The 20,096-nt window shown below is 37.5% G+C and overlaps 1 protein-coding gene across 1 annotated transcript in view; it reads left to right on the forward strand.

Moving 5' to 3' along the window:
• Positions 1–20,096, forward strand: part of ANKRD31 (ankyrin repeat domain 31) — a 117,283-nt gene that overhangs the window by 70,944 nt on the left and 26,243 nt on the right. The window contains exons 18-23 of the mRNA XM_059694307.1: positions 1,395–1,532; positions 2,344–2,486; positions 6,926–7,088; positions 8,978–9,093; positions 16,324–16,411; positions 18,582–18,678. Of these exons, the coding sequence (XP_059550290.1) occupies positions 1,395–1,532; positions 2,344–2,486; positions 6,926–7,088; positions 8,978–9,093; positions 16,324–16,411; positions 18,582–18,678 (745 nt within the window). The remainder of the gene's footprint in view (positions 1–1,394; positions 1,533–2,343; positions 2,487–6,925; positions 7,089–8,977; positions 9,094–16,323; positions 16,412–18,581; positions 18,679–20,096) is intronic.

The following is a 20,096-nucleotide window of genomic DNA, read 5'->3' on the forward strand; positions in this document are numbered from 1 at the left end:
CTCGCAGCCCCGCCCGCCTGCATTTGCCCTGCCACACTTGCAGCCCCACCCACCCGTGCACATCTCGCAGTGCACTGATCGTTATGGCATTACGACCACTGGATTTTTATATATATAGATAAGGAAATTAAGTACCCTCAATGTTATTCTATTGATTAGAAGCAAGTTTCTCAAGGAGGATTTGTTACAAGACTATAAATATGAGGAAGTAAGGATCATTAGGAGCCATCTTAAAGTCTGCCCTCCAGAGTAGGCTTAGGATGGCTGAAGAATTTGCATTTCTAACACATTTCCCAAGTGAAACTGATACTGTTGATCTGGGATTCCACTTTGAGTACTACTGTTTAATCAGCCCAACTCTCTATTTTGCCTTATGTCTTAGTCTGAAACTTCTTTGATGTAGTTTCTACAGAAAGTGAACCTCCAGATGGGGGCCTGGGCTAAGAGGAATGGTTGCCAGGCACTTTGGGGTTGGGAAAGGCAACTTGGAGTCTTAACTTTTCTATATACATACTTTTACAGTCAGTGTTGCTTTTTCCAGCCCTGTTCTATACATACTGCCTTTCATGGTACCTGATGCCCCCAAGTGCTGAGTGCCTGGTGCAGATTGGCTCCCTTCCTCTGCAAATTCCTTTCCCAGGCACTTGGGTTGGAGCATTTCCCACTCTGCCATGTCAGTCAACTCTTCTCCATCAGTGACTTTCCAGTTCCCCTAAATTTGTTGAAGTCTTCTATTTACTGTTTTCTCTTTTATTGTTCTTGTATGACATTTTTCAAAATATCTTTTACTATCATTTTTGCATGGTTTGGGGAGAAATGTGGTTAGTTCGTCGTTTTTAGCTTCAACCTATAAGTCTGTCTAACTTGTGTTGCAAAGAAAAGATTTAAAAAAGAATCTTTAAATAATGATACTGTACTTTATTTTTTATGAAAGAAAAATAAAAAAACCAATAGGCCATAGTTTGGTTCTTGGCATCTTATGTGATCAGAAACAGACCCATTGAGATAGAGAGAATAGCTGTAGAACAAAGAGAATTTTTATAAAATCACAATTTGTTTTAAGAAAAAAATTACTGCTAAAGGACTACTGAGGGTAAAATGAGTATAGAACTGAAACAGGTTTATTTGTTTTAATCAAACATATAATAGAGTGACTAAAGAATTGCTAGAATGACTTTGAAGTAATGCTTAAGTGCACTATAATTTCTTCACAAGTTGAAGAACTGTGTTACAGTTATATTTTAAAATAGTAACAGTTATATTAATAGATGTATATTTCTGTGTAGTACACCCTACTTAGGATGTTTTGAGGAAGTTGGTATGTATTTTTTAAGCTCCTTTATAATCAGCATTTGGCAGAAAAGAAGCCTCAGTTTTACTTGGCAAATTTACAGAAATGAAAACAGCTGGGATCAATAAGAGGAATACCAGGGGGGAAAGCCCACTTCATTTGGCTGTCAGAAGAGGAGATTTGTCTCTGATGAAAGTTCTAATAGAATCTGGAGCAGATGTGAATCTAAAAGATAATGCAGGTTTGGATTCTTTTAATTTAAAATTTGAACTCACATTTCACAGCCCCTTACCCCAGTTTTGAATCTGGCTACTATGTAATAATTAACTTTGAACAATTTTCTTTAGTGACATATAAGTTGAATAGTAAGACTTATCTTGGTTCTCACCAATTGCTAAAATAACTTTCTTCTTCAACATGCATTTGGGAGCATTCAGCAAGAGTATATAGAATGGGAAGTAAGGGAAACTTTATTTAGGCCTTTTCTTTGTAGGCCCTAATTCCATTCCCTAACTTTGGAGAGAATGCAAAATTTTTCCTACTTTCTTGTTCCTTCTTTACTTTCCTCCTGTCTTTCTACTATTCCTTTCTTTTCCCCTCCCTTATTTTTATTTTAAACCTCCAATTTTAAATTGATCTAACATTTTGCTCAGCATGAAAGAATCTTGTGTGAGGAATTCCAGAGGGAAAAACTCAAAAATTGATGGAATGACATGTCATTTTAAAGAAAAATGTGACAATGAAAGGATACAAGTAGAAAAGTCAAAGATGATCTTTTAATAGCTGAGTTGAAACAAATTGACATGATTAATATTTACTTTGGTCCCATTATGATTATGCTTCTGTTTTGGCACCTCTAGCAAATATTTTTTTATGAGATCAATTTGTTTTTAAAAATGAAACACATTTTAAGGCCACAGTTTTCAATATTTTTTCCACTAATATGTACATTTGAATCAATGTAGATGTTAATGTCATTAATGCAAGCAAACTTAATAATGAGTATATGTCAGCAGCAGCTTGTTTTAATTTTTCCCCTCTTCCATTTTTAGGTTGGACACCACTACATAAGGCATCTAGTGAAGGAGCTGATGATATAATTGTGGAGTTGTTAAGAGCTGGTGCTAATGTTAACTGTGAAGATCTAGATGGAATTCTGCCCTTACATGATGCCGTTGCAAATAATCATTTAAAGGTACAGTGCACATCAGATTTGGCTCTTATTACTCTTTTTTAGAAAAATGAGTGAAGAAAATGAAGATATTTTAAATTGAGAGCTAAAGTGATTCCTTAAAACAAATTATTTTTAAAACCTTAAAATTACAAGTGAAGATAAGACATTGTGTAATGATTGAAAAATCAATCTATTTGCTAATGACTCATTTTTCTATTGTCTCTTCATCACATAATTCATATAAATCAGAATAAAATGAAATGGTTCAGAGTAAACACAGGCTATCAATCTAATACATTCCATTTTTAATGGTTTTAAATGATTTGCTATTGTGCATAAAAACTCTATAGTGATGATACATGTGACAGCTAGACTTTATTTAACTCAGAATTACACAGTGGATTTGAGGTTTCAAAGAAATGACTAAAAACACAATAGCTTGTTACTTGGAGGTTTGTTATATATTTTTCTCCTTTGTTTTTCTTAATTGGGCAGTGTGGTAAAAATATCGTAAGAGAAAATTACTAGGGTTATTCTTTTAGTAACACTGAATTTCAAATCTAGACTTTAAAATTCTTCATAGTTTTTAAATTAAATCTTTATTGTTGAAAGTATTACATATCCCCTTTTTTCTCCCATTGGCCCCCTTCTATCCTGCCCCTGTTCCCCCACCTCCAAGGCCTTCACCACCCTATTGTCTTGTACATGGGTTATGCATATATGCATACAAGTTCTTTGGTTGATTTCTTCCCACCCACCCTCCCACCCCTGCCTTCTCTCTAAGATTCCACGTCTGTTCCATGCTTCTATGTTTCTGGATCTATTTTTTTCATCAGTTTATTTTGTTCATTAGATTCCACATATGAGATCATGTGGTACTTGTCTTTCTCTGACTGGCTTATTTCACTTAGCATAATACTCTCCAGGTCCCTCCATGTTGTCTCAAAGGGTAAGAGATCCTTCTTTTTTACTGCTACATAGTATTCCATGTTGTAAATGTACCATAACTTTTTTAAAAAATATATTTTTATTGATTTCAGAGAGGAAGGAAGAGAAGGAAGAGGGATAGAGAGATAGAAACATCAATGATGAGAGAGAATCCTTGATTGGCTGCCTCCTGCACGCCCCACACTGGGGATCGAGCCCACAACCCAGGCATGTGCCCTTGACCAGAATAGAACCCGGGACCCTTCAGTTCGCAGGCGAACGCTCTATCCACTGAGCCAAACTGGCTAGGACCCACAACTTTTTTTTAAAGTATATTTTTATATATTTCAGTGAGGAAGGGATAGGGAGAGAGAGATAGAAACATCAATGATGAGAGAGAATCATTGATCAGCTGCCTCCTACATGCACCCCACTGGGGATCAAGCCTGCAATCCAGGTATATGCCCTGACCAGGAATTGAACCAGTGGCCTTCTAGTTTCTGGGTTGGCATTCAACCTCTGAGCCACACCCAGCTTGGCTACCACAACTTTTTTATCCATTCACCTACTGATGGGCACTTGGGCTTTTTCCAGATTTTAGCTATTATAAATTGTGCTGCTATGAACATAGGGGTGCATATATTCTTTCTGATCGGTGTTTCGGGTCTCTTAGGGTATTTTCCTATAAGTAGGATCACTGGGTCAAATGGCAATTCCATATTTAATTTTTTGAGGAAACTCCATACTGTTTTCCATAATGGCTACACCAGTCTGCATTCCCACCAGCAGTGCACTAAGGTTCCCTTTTCTCTACATCCTCACCAGCACTTGTCAAGTTTGTTGATTTGTTGATGGTAGCCATTCTGACAGGTGTGAGGTGACACCTCCGTGGAATCTAATGAACATAAACTGATGAACAAAAAATAGACCCAGAGACATAGAAACATGGACAGACTCTCAAACCTCAGAGGGAAGGCAGCGGGGGTAGAGGGTGGGGCGCAGGGGAGGAAGGGATCAACCAATAGGAAGTAGCAGAAGGGGAGCTTGGTTTAGTGGATAAAGCACCAAGTTTGATAATAGAAAACGTGAATTCTAGGCCGAGTTCAGCTGCTTGAGAAAGAGATAATATCTTTACCTTTGAAATAAGGAATTTCATCTAGAGCGTGCTATCTTATGCTATAGCCACTAGCCAACATGTGTCTATTTAATTACTTAAAATTAAATTTAAAATCAATTCTTCAGTTGCACTAGTCACATTTCAAGTACTCAGTAGCTACATGTGGCGAGTAGCTACCATATTGAACTTCGCAGATTAGAACATTTCTGTCATCACAGAAAATCCTGCTAGATAGTGCTCTCGTCTAGAGCAGGGTTGTTAAGTATTTCCTATAAAGGACTAGATGATAAACAGTTTAGGTCTTCTAGGCCACTCAGTCTTTGTTGCAACTAATCAACTGCTGTTATATTGCAAAAGCCACCATAGACAATATGTAAATGACTGGTTATAGCTGCTCCAATAAAACTTTTTTTTACAAAATCAGGCAGCAGACTGGATTTGGCCAGTGAGGGCTATAGTTTGCTGTTGTTTGATCTATTGTTATATCACCTAAGTGGTGATATAGACAGTTCGCTTTTGGAGGAAACTCCAATAAATCTATTGCATTTATTTTAAGAAAAAGGTTCTATTTGAAAAGAAGATGGTATTTTTCATGATATTTTAGTTCCCCTGACATGAATATATTATTAACACCTTTCCTCATATTTTCATGAACTTTCTCTCTGTGTGACCTTTCTTCTATCATTGGCTCATTTTATTTCTGACTGACTTTGTCCCTTTTATCTTTATTTCTTTATCTTGAGATAGGCTACTAATAGGTAAACTAGAAAGATAAAAAAGAGAGCAAGAGAGATAAATGTGGTATTGTTATTGGTGGGGAGCTCTCAGGTGAGGGGCGGGTGTGGGATAGAAGGGGATGGTGGCGAGGGGGGGGGGGGGAATGGGACCTCTGTAATACATTAAACCAGTGGTTCTCAACCTCTGGCCCTTCAAATACAGTTCCTCATGTTGTGACCCAACCATAAAATTATTTTTGTTGCTACTTCATAACTGTAATGTTGCTACTGTTATGAATCATAATGTAAATATTTGATATGCAGGATGGTCTTAGGTGACCCCTGTGAAAGGGTTGTTCAACTGGCAAAGGGGTCAAGACCCACAGATTGAGAACAGCTGCTTTAAACAATAAAGATTTTAAAAAATAAAAATAAATGTGTTTTCTTTATGCTGTGCTATCTCTAGGCTGATGGAACAAATAAGGGCCATTTCTAGCTGGCCATTTGCTCCTCAATTTCTCTGCTTCTTCATCCATGAACACAAGCAGAAAGAGAAAAGCTCCTAGCACATAGCATATCTCTGTTTAAACAAAACCTTACCATCTTTTCCTAATTAGAAAGTTTTTCAGTGGTTGGAGTCACTTGCTTGCCTCATGCAAGTGGAATCACTGGCTGTTTTTTACTAATTGACTTATACCATAAACTAATTAGTAACCATTTTTAACTTTGACCGATTGCAAACTGACTTCTAATACATAATTTCGATTTATTTAGAGACATCTTATTTATATTCAAAGATTATTTTGCCCCTAAAATGTCACAATCTCTGACTTCAGTTTTTTCGTCTATAAAATGATAGGGTTGGAATAAATTATATCTACATTCCCTTTTATCTTTAACATTTTGTGAATATGAATCAGTTATTTAGGACATATATTTGCATAGACATTATTAGATTGGATATTAAGTTTACTGAAATATAGTCCAAATAGAACTATGTCTAATGGCAATATATAATAAAGTTTATAATATAATATAGTCCTGAAGTGACTCTTTCTCCCTTCTCTACCCCTTCCTTCATCAGCTTGGAGGAGGGTGAACACGGCACTCTGTTAAAGAGATCAAATAGCCCTAGCTGGTTTTGCTCAGTGGATAGAGCGTTGGCCTGCGGACTGAAGGGTCCCAGGTTTGATTCCAGTTCAGGGCACATGCCGGGGTTGGGGGCTCGATCCCCAGTAGGGGGTGTGCAAGAGGCAGCCAATCAATGATTCTCTCTCATCATTGATGTTTCTATGTCTCTTTCCCTCTCTCTTCCTCTCTGAATTCAATAAAAATATTATATATATATATATATATATATATATATATATATATATATATATATATATATATATATAGAGAGAGAGAGAGAGAGAGAGAGAGAGAGAGAGAGAGATCAAATAAAACCTGTCTGCCTCTTACTAGATTCAAGGCTGCATATCTGTTACTTCTATGTTATCATGTTTGGTTTTCCTGTGGGAACAAATCAGGTAAAATTAGTGGGTCCACTTGCAGTTGTCATATCAAATTTAATAAGTGGCCAGAGTTTGAAAGCTTTTTTAAAAATAACTTTTAATGCTTGGTAATGGTGTCTTATAATAAAAGCAGAAATTATTAATCTAAGATGTTAATAGAGATAATTTTGGAAAAATGTCTTCTAGGCAGCTGAGATTCTACTACAACATGGAGCAAACACTAATAAAAAGAATAAAAAACAGAAGACTGCTTTAGATGAAGCAGATGATGAAAAAATGAGAGAGCTGCTAAAATCTTATGGTGCTATTGAGATTGGTAATAGAGATGAGAGTAAAGCTAGAGTCACTGGTATGTATGTCAGTATTGCTTACCTTTTTATATAGGTGTATACCTCTGCTTAGAAAAATAAAATCTTTATATTTGTAGTGTAAGTTGTTTTATAACTGGGGATAGATGTTTTGTATGCTTATTAAACTCTTGAGAAACCATTTATTTTTAGAAAGTAGCATTTCCAAACTTGGTTTAATTTATAAATAATATGATCCTATTTGATTTGGAGTTACAATTGAAATAAAACCCGTACCATTCATTAAATAAACATGAATCTCTTTAACATTGGGTATGACATAGAGATGTAACTAAAGCAATGTACATTGGTTTACTTGTAGTGGGGCTGGAAAAGGATATTATACTACTAAATTATTGGCAACTAAAGATTTCATTACTTCACAATTTGTAATGATTCATATAAAAGTTGGACTAATGCCAGCTTTTAAAGAATCTAATATTCTAATGCTATAATATGAATTTGTTAAGCAAACATATTATATGGGTATGTGTGTAATAAATAGTGAAAAAATATTTCACGGGAATGTACAGTCAGGCAAAATTTTATGAACCATTTTATAGCAGTTGTTTGAGTTGAAATACTATAATATAATGGATTGTCTATAAGAAATAGGCATTTAGTAAACACTAATTTAGAAAACATATTTGTTGAATACCTGCTATGCAAACCAGGCACTTGCCCATGAGGAGCTTTCAGTCTTTTGGAGAGACCATTCAGAGAATAGGCAATTCAACACAATTTATTAAGTATTGAGGAGAAGGAATTATTCTACCCTTTCCCTTATGCTTGAGTCTTGACTCATAGAAGTAGAAACCATGAACATAATCTGCCCTCTCTCTTTATGAAGGAGAATATTAGGAAGAGTCTGACACACATTTCTCCCCAGCCTACCAGCATTCTTACCAACTATTGATTTTCAAGGGAGGAATCATATAATTTATCTGATTGGTTAGAGCCAGGAATAATCATTGTGTCATATTTTACTAGTATACTAAATCACGTGTATATAAAGTTCCTCTTTCCATAGTCTGCAACTATAGGGTAAGTCCCCCGGTTAGGGCCTTTTTTAGAGCCACATCCATGTCTCTATCCCAGTGATGGCGAACCTATGACACACGTGTCAGAGGTGATATGCAAACTCATGTTTTTGGTTGACTTTTCTTTGTTAAATGGCATTTAAATATATAAAATAAATATCAAAAATATAAATCTTTGTTTTACTATGGTTGCAAATATCAAAAAATTTCTATATGTGACACGGCACCAGAGTTAAGTTAGGGTTTTTCAAAATGCTGACACACCGAGCTCAAAAGGTTCGCTATCACTGCTCTATCCCTTTCCACAGCTCTATCTGAAGGTTTAGATCCCATGAATTATATCAGCTCAACTTAAGAGAAGCCTTTCATTTGGCGTTATCAGGCACTCTGTTATAAAGTGCTATATCTATTCCCAATTGTTTATATGGTTATATGGAGAAAGGGAATCCAGAATGGGAGAAGAGTCAGAGAGAACTATACAGAGACAATAAATCATAGTCATAGTGATTAAGAGCATGGACTTTGAAGTCAGATCTGGTTTCAGTACTAGCTATGTGACAATTAGACAACTTTCTGAATCCCTCTAAGCTTCACTTTCCTCTTCTGTAAAATAAATATAATAAACTGCCTATCACACAGAGTTCATATGAAGATTAAATATGATTCACCATGTGGTAAGTATTCAGTAAATGTTAGCTATAATTAGTCAGTTGATAATAAATATTAAGGTGTTGACCAACATTAATATAATTGTAGACTTAATTTAGCCATTCCTTTCACCATTACAACTGATAAAATTAAGCTAAATTTTTGCACATTCTTATTATATTTTCTAATTTTACTTTTTAAAGTAAAAATTCCTACTGTCCAGTCCAAAAGACACAAACCGTGTTTTTGTGATGGCTTAAAGACTGTTGATCCACCTTCTCTTTCACACCAAGAAAAAACAAGAGAAAGCCTTCGTATGGTGAGTAAAGTTGAAGTCCTTTGTTATTCACCTAGAAAATGCCATTCTTTGGGCCAGCCAAACTTTGGCTATTGCAGCACTCCTTTCATTTTAAGGACACACAGGTTGAAATGTTTTCTGTCATAAGAAAATGTAGCATAATTGAACAAAAGAAGCCAAGAAGGTATGTTGTATGGTTAATTCTCAGTTATCTGCACTGATAAAGAGCTATAGGTTAGCTGCTGTCTTTTACACCTAGGTTTGATTCTTTGGCTACTTCTTGTCCCATAGACACTTCCGCAGTCATAGTGTGTATTTAGGGAACATACGAGAAAAGACCCCGAATCTCAGATAGAGAAGAGGAAAGCAATCTGGTCTAATCAACCTGGATCCCACATGGTTAATAGTGATCAATAGTGTTTGCTATATCTGAAACCTTTCATATAAAGGTATATTTTTGCAAAAATAACATACTAGTTTCTCAATAAAGTATATATTAATTGATAAGATATATATCCTTACCTTGACAAAAAACCAAAGCATACTAGATCCTAACTTACTTCTTAAGCAAAGTAGTATCCTCAGTGAAATATCATTTTGAATAAGACTACGTTGATTGGGCTTCTCTTATATACTTTCTATTAGTGTAGAGAGGGAAAATGTCATTCATTGAACCCAAATTATGATTAATCATCTAATTTATACCTTAAACATATTATTAATATGTTTTTATTGATTTCAGAGAGGGAAGGGAGAGGGAGAGAGAGATAGAAACATCAATGATGAGAGAATCATTGATTGGCTGCCTCTTGCATACCCCTACTGGGGATTGAGCCCACAACCTGGGCATGTGCCCTTGACTGGAATTTAACTGGGGACCCTTCAGTCCATAGGCCAACACTCTATCTACTGAGCCAAACTGGCAAAGGCTACTTCTTAAATATTTTAAGTCGATTTCAAAGCTAAATTGTATTTGCCTCAGCACTTTGAAATATTTTGCATTGTTTCCTGGTATCTGTTGTAATAAATGAAAAGTCAACTTTTCATTTCCTTGTAGATAATCTATTTTTTAATCTTTCAGTTTTAAAAATTTTTCTCTTATTCTTTTACATTCTAAATATGGATGTGTTTTTATTAATTATAGTCAGGACTAGGCATGCTCCTTTATCTGAAGACATTTCTCATTTATAGTCTAGATCAGCCGTGGGCAAACTACGGCCCCTGGGCCGGATCCAGCCCGTTTGAAATGAATAAAACTAAAAAGAAAAAAGACCGTACCCTTTTATGTAATGATGTTTACTTTGAATTTATATTAGTTCACACAAACACTCCATCCATGCTTTTGTTCCGGCCCTCCGGTCCAGTTTAAGAACCCATTGTGGCCCTCGAGTCAAAAAGTTTGCCCACCCCTGGTCTAGATACTCTCAGCCCTTATATCATTGAATATTGCCTCTCCTCCAGCCTCAGTATTCTCTTTTTTTTGAAACTCCTATTTAGATGTCTGTTAGGCCCATCTCTGTGTCTCCTAATATGTTTTTTATTTTCTATATCTTGAACTCTTTGTATTATATTCTGGGTGATTTCCTTTGATTTCTCTTTCAATTCATTATTTTTCTCCTCAAATATTTATAATTTATTCAACCTATATATTGAGTCTTTAATTTTAATGACTTTTTTTATTTCTAGAAATTGTTTACTTTTCAAATATTTTTTAAAAAATAAAGCCAACAAAAAGACTTTTCTGCTCTTGCCTTACAATATTGATATTACTTTATAAAATATTTTCAAACATTTTTAAAGGAATTTTAAACTCTCCTCCTGACTCTTTTTCATGATAACATGATTTTTCATGTGGTTTGTAATTTTTTTATTCTAATCTCACTTCAGTGATGGTTGTTTACTGTGGGAATTTTGGTGAGTGTAGGCTTCCTATTTAAAATTTGCTTTTGAAAGGGTCCTAGAGGTTTGTCAGTTGCACACCAATTTTTATGCTAATTTCCCTTTTTGGTTTGCTAACCACACATTGTATATAGTTCTTATATACATGTGTGACAAAAGTAGGTCTCTACTTTTCTACCTAAAGCTTGGATGGGTGAAAGTTTTTCTAACCCTTAATCTAACCTAAAACGTACCCACTCTGGGCCACTAGCTTTATGCAGGAGCTGCATTATAATTCCCTCCTCAAATGGGCTTGAGCTTGTCTCCTATTCCTGCATGGGCATTAAAAACCTAACCCCTAATACCTGTGTTCCAAATCCCACATGGACCATTGCTAGCTTAATTTCTGGCACCAGGGAACTTTCCTTTCCTTTTCCATTTTTAGCTGTGTGTGTGTGTGTGTGTGTGTGTGTGTGTGTTTAAAGCTTGTATTTTGTCCAGCATTTACATGATACTGTGACTTAAAGGTATATTTTCATGTCAAGATTAGAACATTATGAAAAAACACTATTGTTATTACCTATGGGTAGGGTATTTGCTTCAGGAAAAATGTATATAGTTTTAGATGCCACACCTCGGAAAATGGAGATATAGCAGAAAACCAATTTCACAAAAAGAAAAGCTCAAAAGAAATATGAGGACTTTAAATGTAAAATTGGTTTTAAATATTGAAAATTTCAAAATTACCAATGAGGGGTAACTCTGTGGCCACAAAGGAAATGAGATCATTTTACCTTGGTACTACCTTCAGATCATAGCATGTAGGCAGCCTCCTTCTCTGTCGTAAAATAAGTACAGAAATAATATAATAATAATAATATTAATAATAATAATAATAATAATAGACATTCACTGAGTACCTATCATATGGCAAGCTGTCCTCTATGTACTTTACTTTTTTAATTAAATCTTTATTGTTCAGATTATTACAGTTGTTCCTCTTTTTCCCCCCCATAGCTCCCCTCCACCCAGTTCCCCCACCTGCCATCACCTCCCCCCGCCCCCGTCCTCATCCACAGGTGCACGATTTTTGTCCAGTCTCTTCCCGCATCCCCCACATCCCTTCCCCCCACAAGAATAGTCAGTCCATTCCCTTTCTATGTCCCTGATTCTATTATAATCACCAGATTATTTATTCACTTGATTCTTAGATTCACTTGTTGATAGGTGTGTATTTGTTGTTCATAATTTGTATCTTTACCTTTTTCTTCTTCTTTCTCTTCTTAAAGGATACCTTTCAGCATTTCATATAATACTGGTTTGGTGGTGGTGAACTCCTTTAGCTTTTCCTTACCTGTGAAGCTCTTTATCTGACCTTCAATTCTGAATGATAGCTTTGTTGGATAAAGTAATCTTGGTTGTAGGTTCTTGGTATTCATCACTTTGAATATTTCTTGCCACTCCCTTCTGGCCTGCAAAGTTTCTGTTGAGAAATCAGCTGACAGTCGTATGGGTACTCCCTTGTAGGTAACTGAGTTTCTTTCTCTTGCTGCTTTTAAGATTCTCTCTTTGTCTTTTGCTCTTGGCATTTTAATCATGATGTGTCTTGGTGTGGTCCTCTTTGGATTCCTTTTGTTTGGCGTTCTCTGCATTTCCTGGACTTGTAAGACTATTTCTTTCACCAGGTAGGGGAAGTTTTCTGTCATTATTTCTTCAAATAGGTTTTCAATATCTTGCTCTCTCTCTTCTTCTGGTACCCCTATAATTCGGATGTTGGTACGCTTGAAGCTGTCCCAGAGGCTCCTTACACTATCTTCGTATTTTCGGATTCTTTTTTCATTTTGCTTTTCCGGTTGGGTGTGTTTTGCTTCTTCGTATTTTAAATCTTTGGCTTGATTCTTGCGATCCTCTAGTCTGCTGTTGGAACTCTGCATAATATCCTTTATTTCAGTCAGTGTATGCTTAAATTCTAGTTGGTCCTTTATCATAACCTCGAGGGTCTCACTAGATTTCTTGAGGGTCTCACTACATTTATTGGCGGTTTCTAGAAAGTTCTTGAAAAACCTTAAAAGTGTGGTTTTGAACTCTATATCCAGTAGTTTGCTGTCCTCCATTTCTGTCATTTGTGACCTGTTTCTTTGTCTCTGCATTTTTTATGCTTCCCTGTGTTGGTAGAGTGGCTTTGTGTGCTAGATGTCCTATAGGGCCCAGTGGCTCAGCCTCCCCAGTTACCTGAGGTGGACACTCTTGGTGCACCCCTTTGTGGGATTTGTGCACAGTCTTGTTGTAGTTAAGCCTTGATTGTTGTAGGTATCACTGGAAGGAATTGACCTCCAGGCCAATTGGCTGTGAGAGTCAGCTGTGTCCATGGTTGGAGAACTTCTGTGCTGAAGACACCCTTATGAGGCAAGACTTGCTTCATTGGGGCTTTGGTGCTCACTGAGTCTACCCCCTGAGTGTGTCCCTTATGGATCTGAGGAGTTGTAATTGGATGGTCCCACTCTGACCACTGGGTACACTGGCTCTTGGATCTAAGGAGGTGCTAATTTAGCCTCTGCCTGAGGCTACCCAGCAGGAGCTACGAAGAGATCTGCAGATTCCCCTGCCTTTTTTGGGGTTTGGAGGTGCCCAAATGAGGCCCAGCTGTGAAGCAGTGCAAGCTGCTGTGGGACCTTGGACCTTCTCTTGGAAGTTCTGGGTCTGTCTGGCCCAGCTGCAGTTTGTTTGCTAATTTTCAGATTGCAAAGGGCCAGGGAATTCATATGCAAAAGCCTCTGCCGCAGCCTGGGTGGGGCGGGGTCTCAAGGAATCAGCAGGGAGGAGCAAGCAGCTATGGCTGATCCTCAGCCCTGCCCTAAGGGGCCCCGAGTCTCAGTGTCCCGAGGTAATCGCTGCAAGCACCCCCGAGAGAAAGCCACCCTCAAGTTCCGAGTTCTGCCTGCTGCCAGACAGTTCAGTTTCTCCCTGTATGAGTCTGGGTCCCCAGAGACTCGCCCAGAACTGGAGTTCAGAGCAGTTTGGGGCTTGTGACTCCCTCCCGATTCAAAAAGACAGCTGCGACTGAGCCCCTGCCACATGCGCCTCCGTACTTCTGCACTTCCGCACCTCCTCTGAGTCTCAGTGTGCTTTTCTTTTTCCTTCTAGTTGTAGAATTTCCACTCAGTCAGCCTTCCTATGGTTCTGGATGATGTCCGTTTTGTCTTTTAGTTGTATTTTTGAATTTGTTGTGGGAGGCAGCAATTTCTGGTGTTTTCCTATGCCGCCATCTTGGTTTCCGGTCTCTCTATGTACTTTATTAACACATTTAGTCATCATAATAACCCTTCTGGGTAGGTTCTGTTATTGTCATTACTTTCTTCCTTATAGACGAGGAAGCTGAAGTAAGAGAGGTTAAGCCACTTGATCCAAAATTACATTTCTAGCCTGGCTGGTGTGGTTCAGTGGTTGAGGGTGAACCCTGATTTAGGAGGTCTTGGTTTGATTCCCTGTCAGGGTGCATATCCAGGTTGTGGGCTCAATCCCCAATCCGGGGCGTGCAGGAGTCAGCCGATCAATGATTCTCTCTAATCCTTGATATTTCTATCTCTCTCTCCCTCTCCCTTCCTCTCTCTGAAATTAATAAAAACATTTTTTAATTACATTTCTATTATGTAGCTATCGCAGAATTAAACTCCGGTAGTCTGGCTCCAGAGCCCATCATATGCCACTGTGCTATGTTATACAAAATTTAAGAGGTGTCCGAGGCAAAGATGATCCTGCCACAGTAAAAATCGCAAGTCTGGAATAAAATCATAGTGAAGCTTTATAGTAAGCAGAATATATACTGTAAAGCTGTTTGTTCCAAAGACAAGTCCTAGGTTAGGTTTTTTTGTTTTGTTGTGTGTGTGTTTTAATATAAGCAATAATGAAGGACTAAGAAGGGGGTCTTGGAGGGAAGATTGTGCAGGATCCTCCAGGGTGGAATATGGAACTAGTGTAGAGTGAAAGCTTATGGCCAAGGGTGGCTGAGACTACTTGCATGAACAATATAAGGCAAACAAATGAAAGTCAGCATCAGAAGTTGTTTTATTTGAATCTATAGGTAGAGGCTTAGCCTGGACACAAATTCAGTCCTATAGTTTTATTACCATAGCCATTCAATGTACAAAGAAGTAAATCTCATTGTTTGTTTTGCATGTTTATATTTTGTAGTTTAGTTTTGATTCATTTTATAAAAGACAGCAATGAGATTGTTTTTCCACATAGTTGGATGGTTTTATTATGTGCATTTTCCATATCCCTTCTGGACACCAAAGTAAAATTTCAGAGCGACATACTTCAGAAGGCTTTGAGAACCTACACATTGTAAAAATTAATGTGTATTGAGAATATATTAAAGGATGGGTAATATGAACCAGTCCTTCAGTTGTTATCTATTGAGCAACAACTTTATATCCAATCGTGTGGAAACCACATGTAAATATAAAAACTATGCTCCTGATGACAAGATCTCATTATCTTGATGGAGAAATAGAATTTGTAAGACATGCATATTAATCCTAAATTCTGTAGCCCTGAAATTGTTAAGTAATTCTGAGAAAGGAAAAACCAGTGTGGATTAAGAGGTTTTGTATGTGAGATGGGTTTTATATAATAATAATAAGCAGTATTTATTGAGCTCTTTCTTACTTTGTGCTGGTACTGTCCTAACCACTTCACATATGTTACTCATTTCAAGCAAGAAGACTAAATGACCTGCTGGAGTCACCAGCCAGGAAGAGATGGAGTCAGAATTCACACCCAGGCAGTTTGGTTCAAGAGTTCACTTTTATTACTCCATCTCTCATAAGAAGGGAGGGATCTGGGCAGAATAAATTGAAGACGTTCCAGGAAGGAAGATTAATACTAACAAGGGTATAAAGATGTGGTCTTAAATCCCCTTTCTGAGTTTTGAAAGTAATGTTTTGTATTTCTAATATCATATGTGATATTTTAATCAGGTGCAATGATAGTCATAAGGCTTTAAAGTGAACTTGTTGTATATATGTTATCTTTAAATATTATGTGCTGAGTTATTGTTTTTTCTCCTACACCTATAATTATGACAGAAGTCAATGAAAAATTATGATTCTTTAAATGGTTGCTACTCTTACATTCTGTTTTCCAGGAATAGAACTGCTGCTTAAATCAAGATATATTTCAGTTTATTTTTTCCCTCAGATGTGCAGTATTTATATACTTAAGGTTAAACAAAGCATGAGTACATTTTGAATATAAAGAGAAATGAGTATTTTTAATAACACTTTCTTTGGCACTTTTGTGCATTTGTCAATTGCATATCAGAGAGAAATATCTACTTTCTTATAATGAAGTTTTAATATTTTCATTTGATAGCATCAGACCATAAGTGCCATTCTACAAGATATAGAAGAAAAACAGGAAATTTTATTGGAGTTTGAAATAAGAACCCCCGAAGATGCAGGTAAATATGATCATGTGGTACTTGTCTTTCTCTGACTGGCTTATTTCACTTAGCATAATACTCTCCAGGTCCCTCCATGCTGTCTCAAAGGGTAAGAGATTCTTCTTTTTTACTGCTACATAGTATTCCATGGTATAAACGTACCACAGCTTTTTAAAAAATATAGTTGTATTGATTTCAGAGAGGAAGGGAGAGGGAGACAGAGAGAGATAGATAGAAACATCAATGATGAGAGAGAATCATTGATCAGCTGCCTCCTGCATGCCCCTACTGGGGAACTAGCCCGCAACGGCGGCATGTGCCCTGACTGGGAATCGAACCATGACCTCCTGGTTCATAGGTCAATGCTCAACCACTGAGCCATGCTGGCCAGGCTAAATTCTTAATGATCATAGACATTCCCCCCTTTGTTAGCACATGCATCAAATTGTGACACTAACCCTTTTGAGGAATCAAAAATTACTCTGGAAACACTTATTCTATAATTATCAAATCATTTGTATAATTTGCAAAGGCAGGTTCTGGAACTAATTCCAACCATGAACTTCATGTTATTTCTCACTACTGATTTTCTCTAGTTAAATTATATAGAAAATATGCATTGATTTAAAAAATTAGTCAAAAACACAAGGGACCAGTACCAAAAGTGAAATGAATAGCAGATGATCTTAAAAGATGATCTTAAAAGAAATCAAACCTAAGTTTCAATTTCCTACTTGGGACTCTGTATTTGGACATAATTGGTATTTATGTGTACATCCTGTGGGTTTATGATGGGGCTGGAGGAGTGCATGATACCTTTACTTAGGAGGCAATAGAAGAAAGTAGGAAATTTTAATTATTACAAAACTTACTTTATATAGATCTATAAGTGACCTTCAATTTTATATAGCCCTCTCTAAGTGTTAAAAATAAAGAGCAAGAACTGACAGCACAATTATTATTATTTTTATTTTTTTATTTCAGTATATATTTTATTGATTTTTTACAGAGAGAAAGGGAGAGGGATAGAGAGTCAGAAACATCGATGAGTGAGAAACATTGATTAGCTACCTCCTGCACAACCCCCACTGGGGATGTGCCCGCAACTAAGGCACATGCCCCTGACTAGAATCGAACCTGGGACCCTTCAGTCCCCAGGCCGACGCTCTATCCACTGAGCCAAACCGATCAGGACACACAATTATTATTTTTAAACACACATATGTAGTTTTATAGTTTAAATATATATATAACAATACATTACATAAATATATTTAACTAGAAGCCTGTTGCACAAAGAGATTCGTGCATTAGGCCTTCGCTTCCCTTGGCTGCTGGCAGCAGTTTTCCTCTGGCACTCGGGACCCAGGCCTTTGCTCTGGCTGGGCTCTGGCTAGAGGCCCCCCGCCCCCCCCAGCCGTCAGGCTTCGCTGCTCCACTGATCCCGGGGCCGTGAGGCCTCACTGCTCAGCTAGCTTCAGGGCCGTTTGGCTTGGCTCCACCGCTTGGAGCCTACGTATGCAAATTAACTGCCATCTTTGTTGGCGGTTAATTTGCATATCACCCTGATTAGCCAGTGCGAAGCATAGCGAAGGTATGGTCAATTACCCTTTTTGTCTTTTATCAGATAGGATATGTACACACAAATATATACACTACCACAAAGCATTTACAGCAGTCTCTTTTATAAAGTAAAATAGAGGTGAAGCACGGGGGTGAGTGGGATACTCTTACTTTTCCTCTGGATAAACATTCATTTTGTTTGAAATTATTTTTTACAATGATAATGTATTTTTTTGGCATTTAAAAAGTAAATAATTTTAATAGGCAAAATACTTACCTTCCTATTTATCTTCCTTTACCCCCCTCATTTCACAGATAAGGAAGCTGACCATAGAGGTCATGTGACTTGCCCCGTTTCAGACTAGTCAATAGGGTAGCAGGATTAGAACTCAAGCTGGCTGGCTCTTTCTTGGTACAGTGTTCTTACCTATAGATGTTAGGGTAATTCCATATGGTGATGTAAGTCATTAAGCCTTGATTTATATATCTGGACCACTGATATTGGGGAAAAGGGTAAGGAAATAATAACTTTTTAAAATTAACAGCAAGGCTGAGTCCTATGTGACCAAATTCAACATTTGCTATCTCAGTTAACTGACTTTTTACTTTATTACTGTCTTTCTAGAACAATACACTGAAAAGATGTTAGAGATAAAAGAGATTATGGATAATGTGCTTGCCAAACAGAAGGCAGAAAGGGATGATCTGGCTAAAAAATACAGGTGAGTGGAAAAAATAGGAGTGTGTTAGAGTTATTAGAATTTATCCATTTTTAGCTATAATAGTTAGGCCTAGAATTTCTTAGAATACAAATTCTTAAGACTGTTGCTTAGGACCAAAAAATAACTTTATCTAACCTATTACCTCCGCAGGGAATTGTACTTCCTAGAAAGATATTTTTCTTCATTACTAGAAATATTCAGGAAACCAAAAGTTGTAGAAAACTTGTCTACAGCCAAAAATTTTATGAAATTTTTGAATCCCCAAAATAAATTTTTTTCCTTAGTAAACTCAATTTTTTTACATTAATTTTTTTTAAAAATATATTTTATTGATTTTTTACAGAGAAGAAGGGAGAGGGATAGAGAGTTAGAAACATTGATGAGAGAGATCCATCAGCTGTCTCCTGCACGCCCCCTACTGGGGATGTGCCCTTGACTGGAATCGAACCTGGGACCCTTGATTCCACAGGCCGACGCTCTATCCACTGAGCCAAACCGGTTCGGCAAATTTTTTTTTTTTTTTTTTTTTTGCTATTACAGATGTTGTTACCCTAAGCAGTTTAATTATGTATATTTATTTGTTTTATGTACTTCTAAGTTCTCAGGGTTCTTAAGGAGTTTTATCCTGATTATATGGGTTATCTACCTCTTTTCATCCTTTTTTTTTTTTTTTAAATCTTCACCTGAGGATATTTTTCCATTGATTTTTAGAAATAGTGTAAGAAAGAGGGAAAGACAGAGAAATACCCATGTGAAAGAAACACATTGATTGGTTGCCTCCTGCACGTGCCCTTACGAGTGCATGAGCCCTTACCAGGCCTGGGGCCTGCAACTGAGGTACTTGTCCTTGACCAGAATTGAACCCGGGACCCTTCAGTCCACAAGCCGATGTTCTATACATTTAGCGGAACTGGCTAGGGCTTCTCATCCTTGGTTGAGAAAGATGTTATACTAGAGGCCCGGTGCATGAATTTGTGCACCGGTGAGGTCCCTCGTCCTGGCCTGTGGGATCGGGCCAAAACCGGCTCTCTGACATCCCCTGAGGGGTCCTGGATTGCAAGAGGGTGAGGGCCAGGCCAAGGGACTCCACCGGTGCACGATCAGGGCCAGGGAGGGAAATGGGAGGTTGGCCAGCCGAGGAGGGACTGTGGGAGGGCTCCAGGGTGTGTCCGGCCCATCTCGCTCAGTCCTGATCTGCTGGACCCCAGCAGCAAGCTAACCTACTGGTCAGAGTGTCTGCCCCCTGGTGGTCAGTGCATGACATAGCAACTGGTCGACAGGTTGACTATCTGCTCCCTAGTGGTCAGTGCATGTCATAGAGAGCAGTTGAGTGGCCTTAGCATATCATTAGCATATTATGCTTTGATTGGTTGAACGGACGACCGGATGACTGGACACTTAGCATATTAGGCTTTTAT

This window comes from Myotis daubentonii, chromosome 4, assembly GCF_963259705.1.
Source record: "Myotis daubentonii chromosome 4, mMyoDau2.1, whole genome shotgun sequence".
Taxonomy (NCBI): Eukaryota; Metazoa; Chordata; class Mammalia; order Chiroptera; family Vespertilionidae; genus Myotis; species Myotis daubentonii.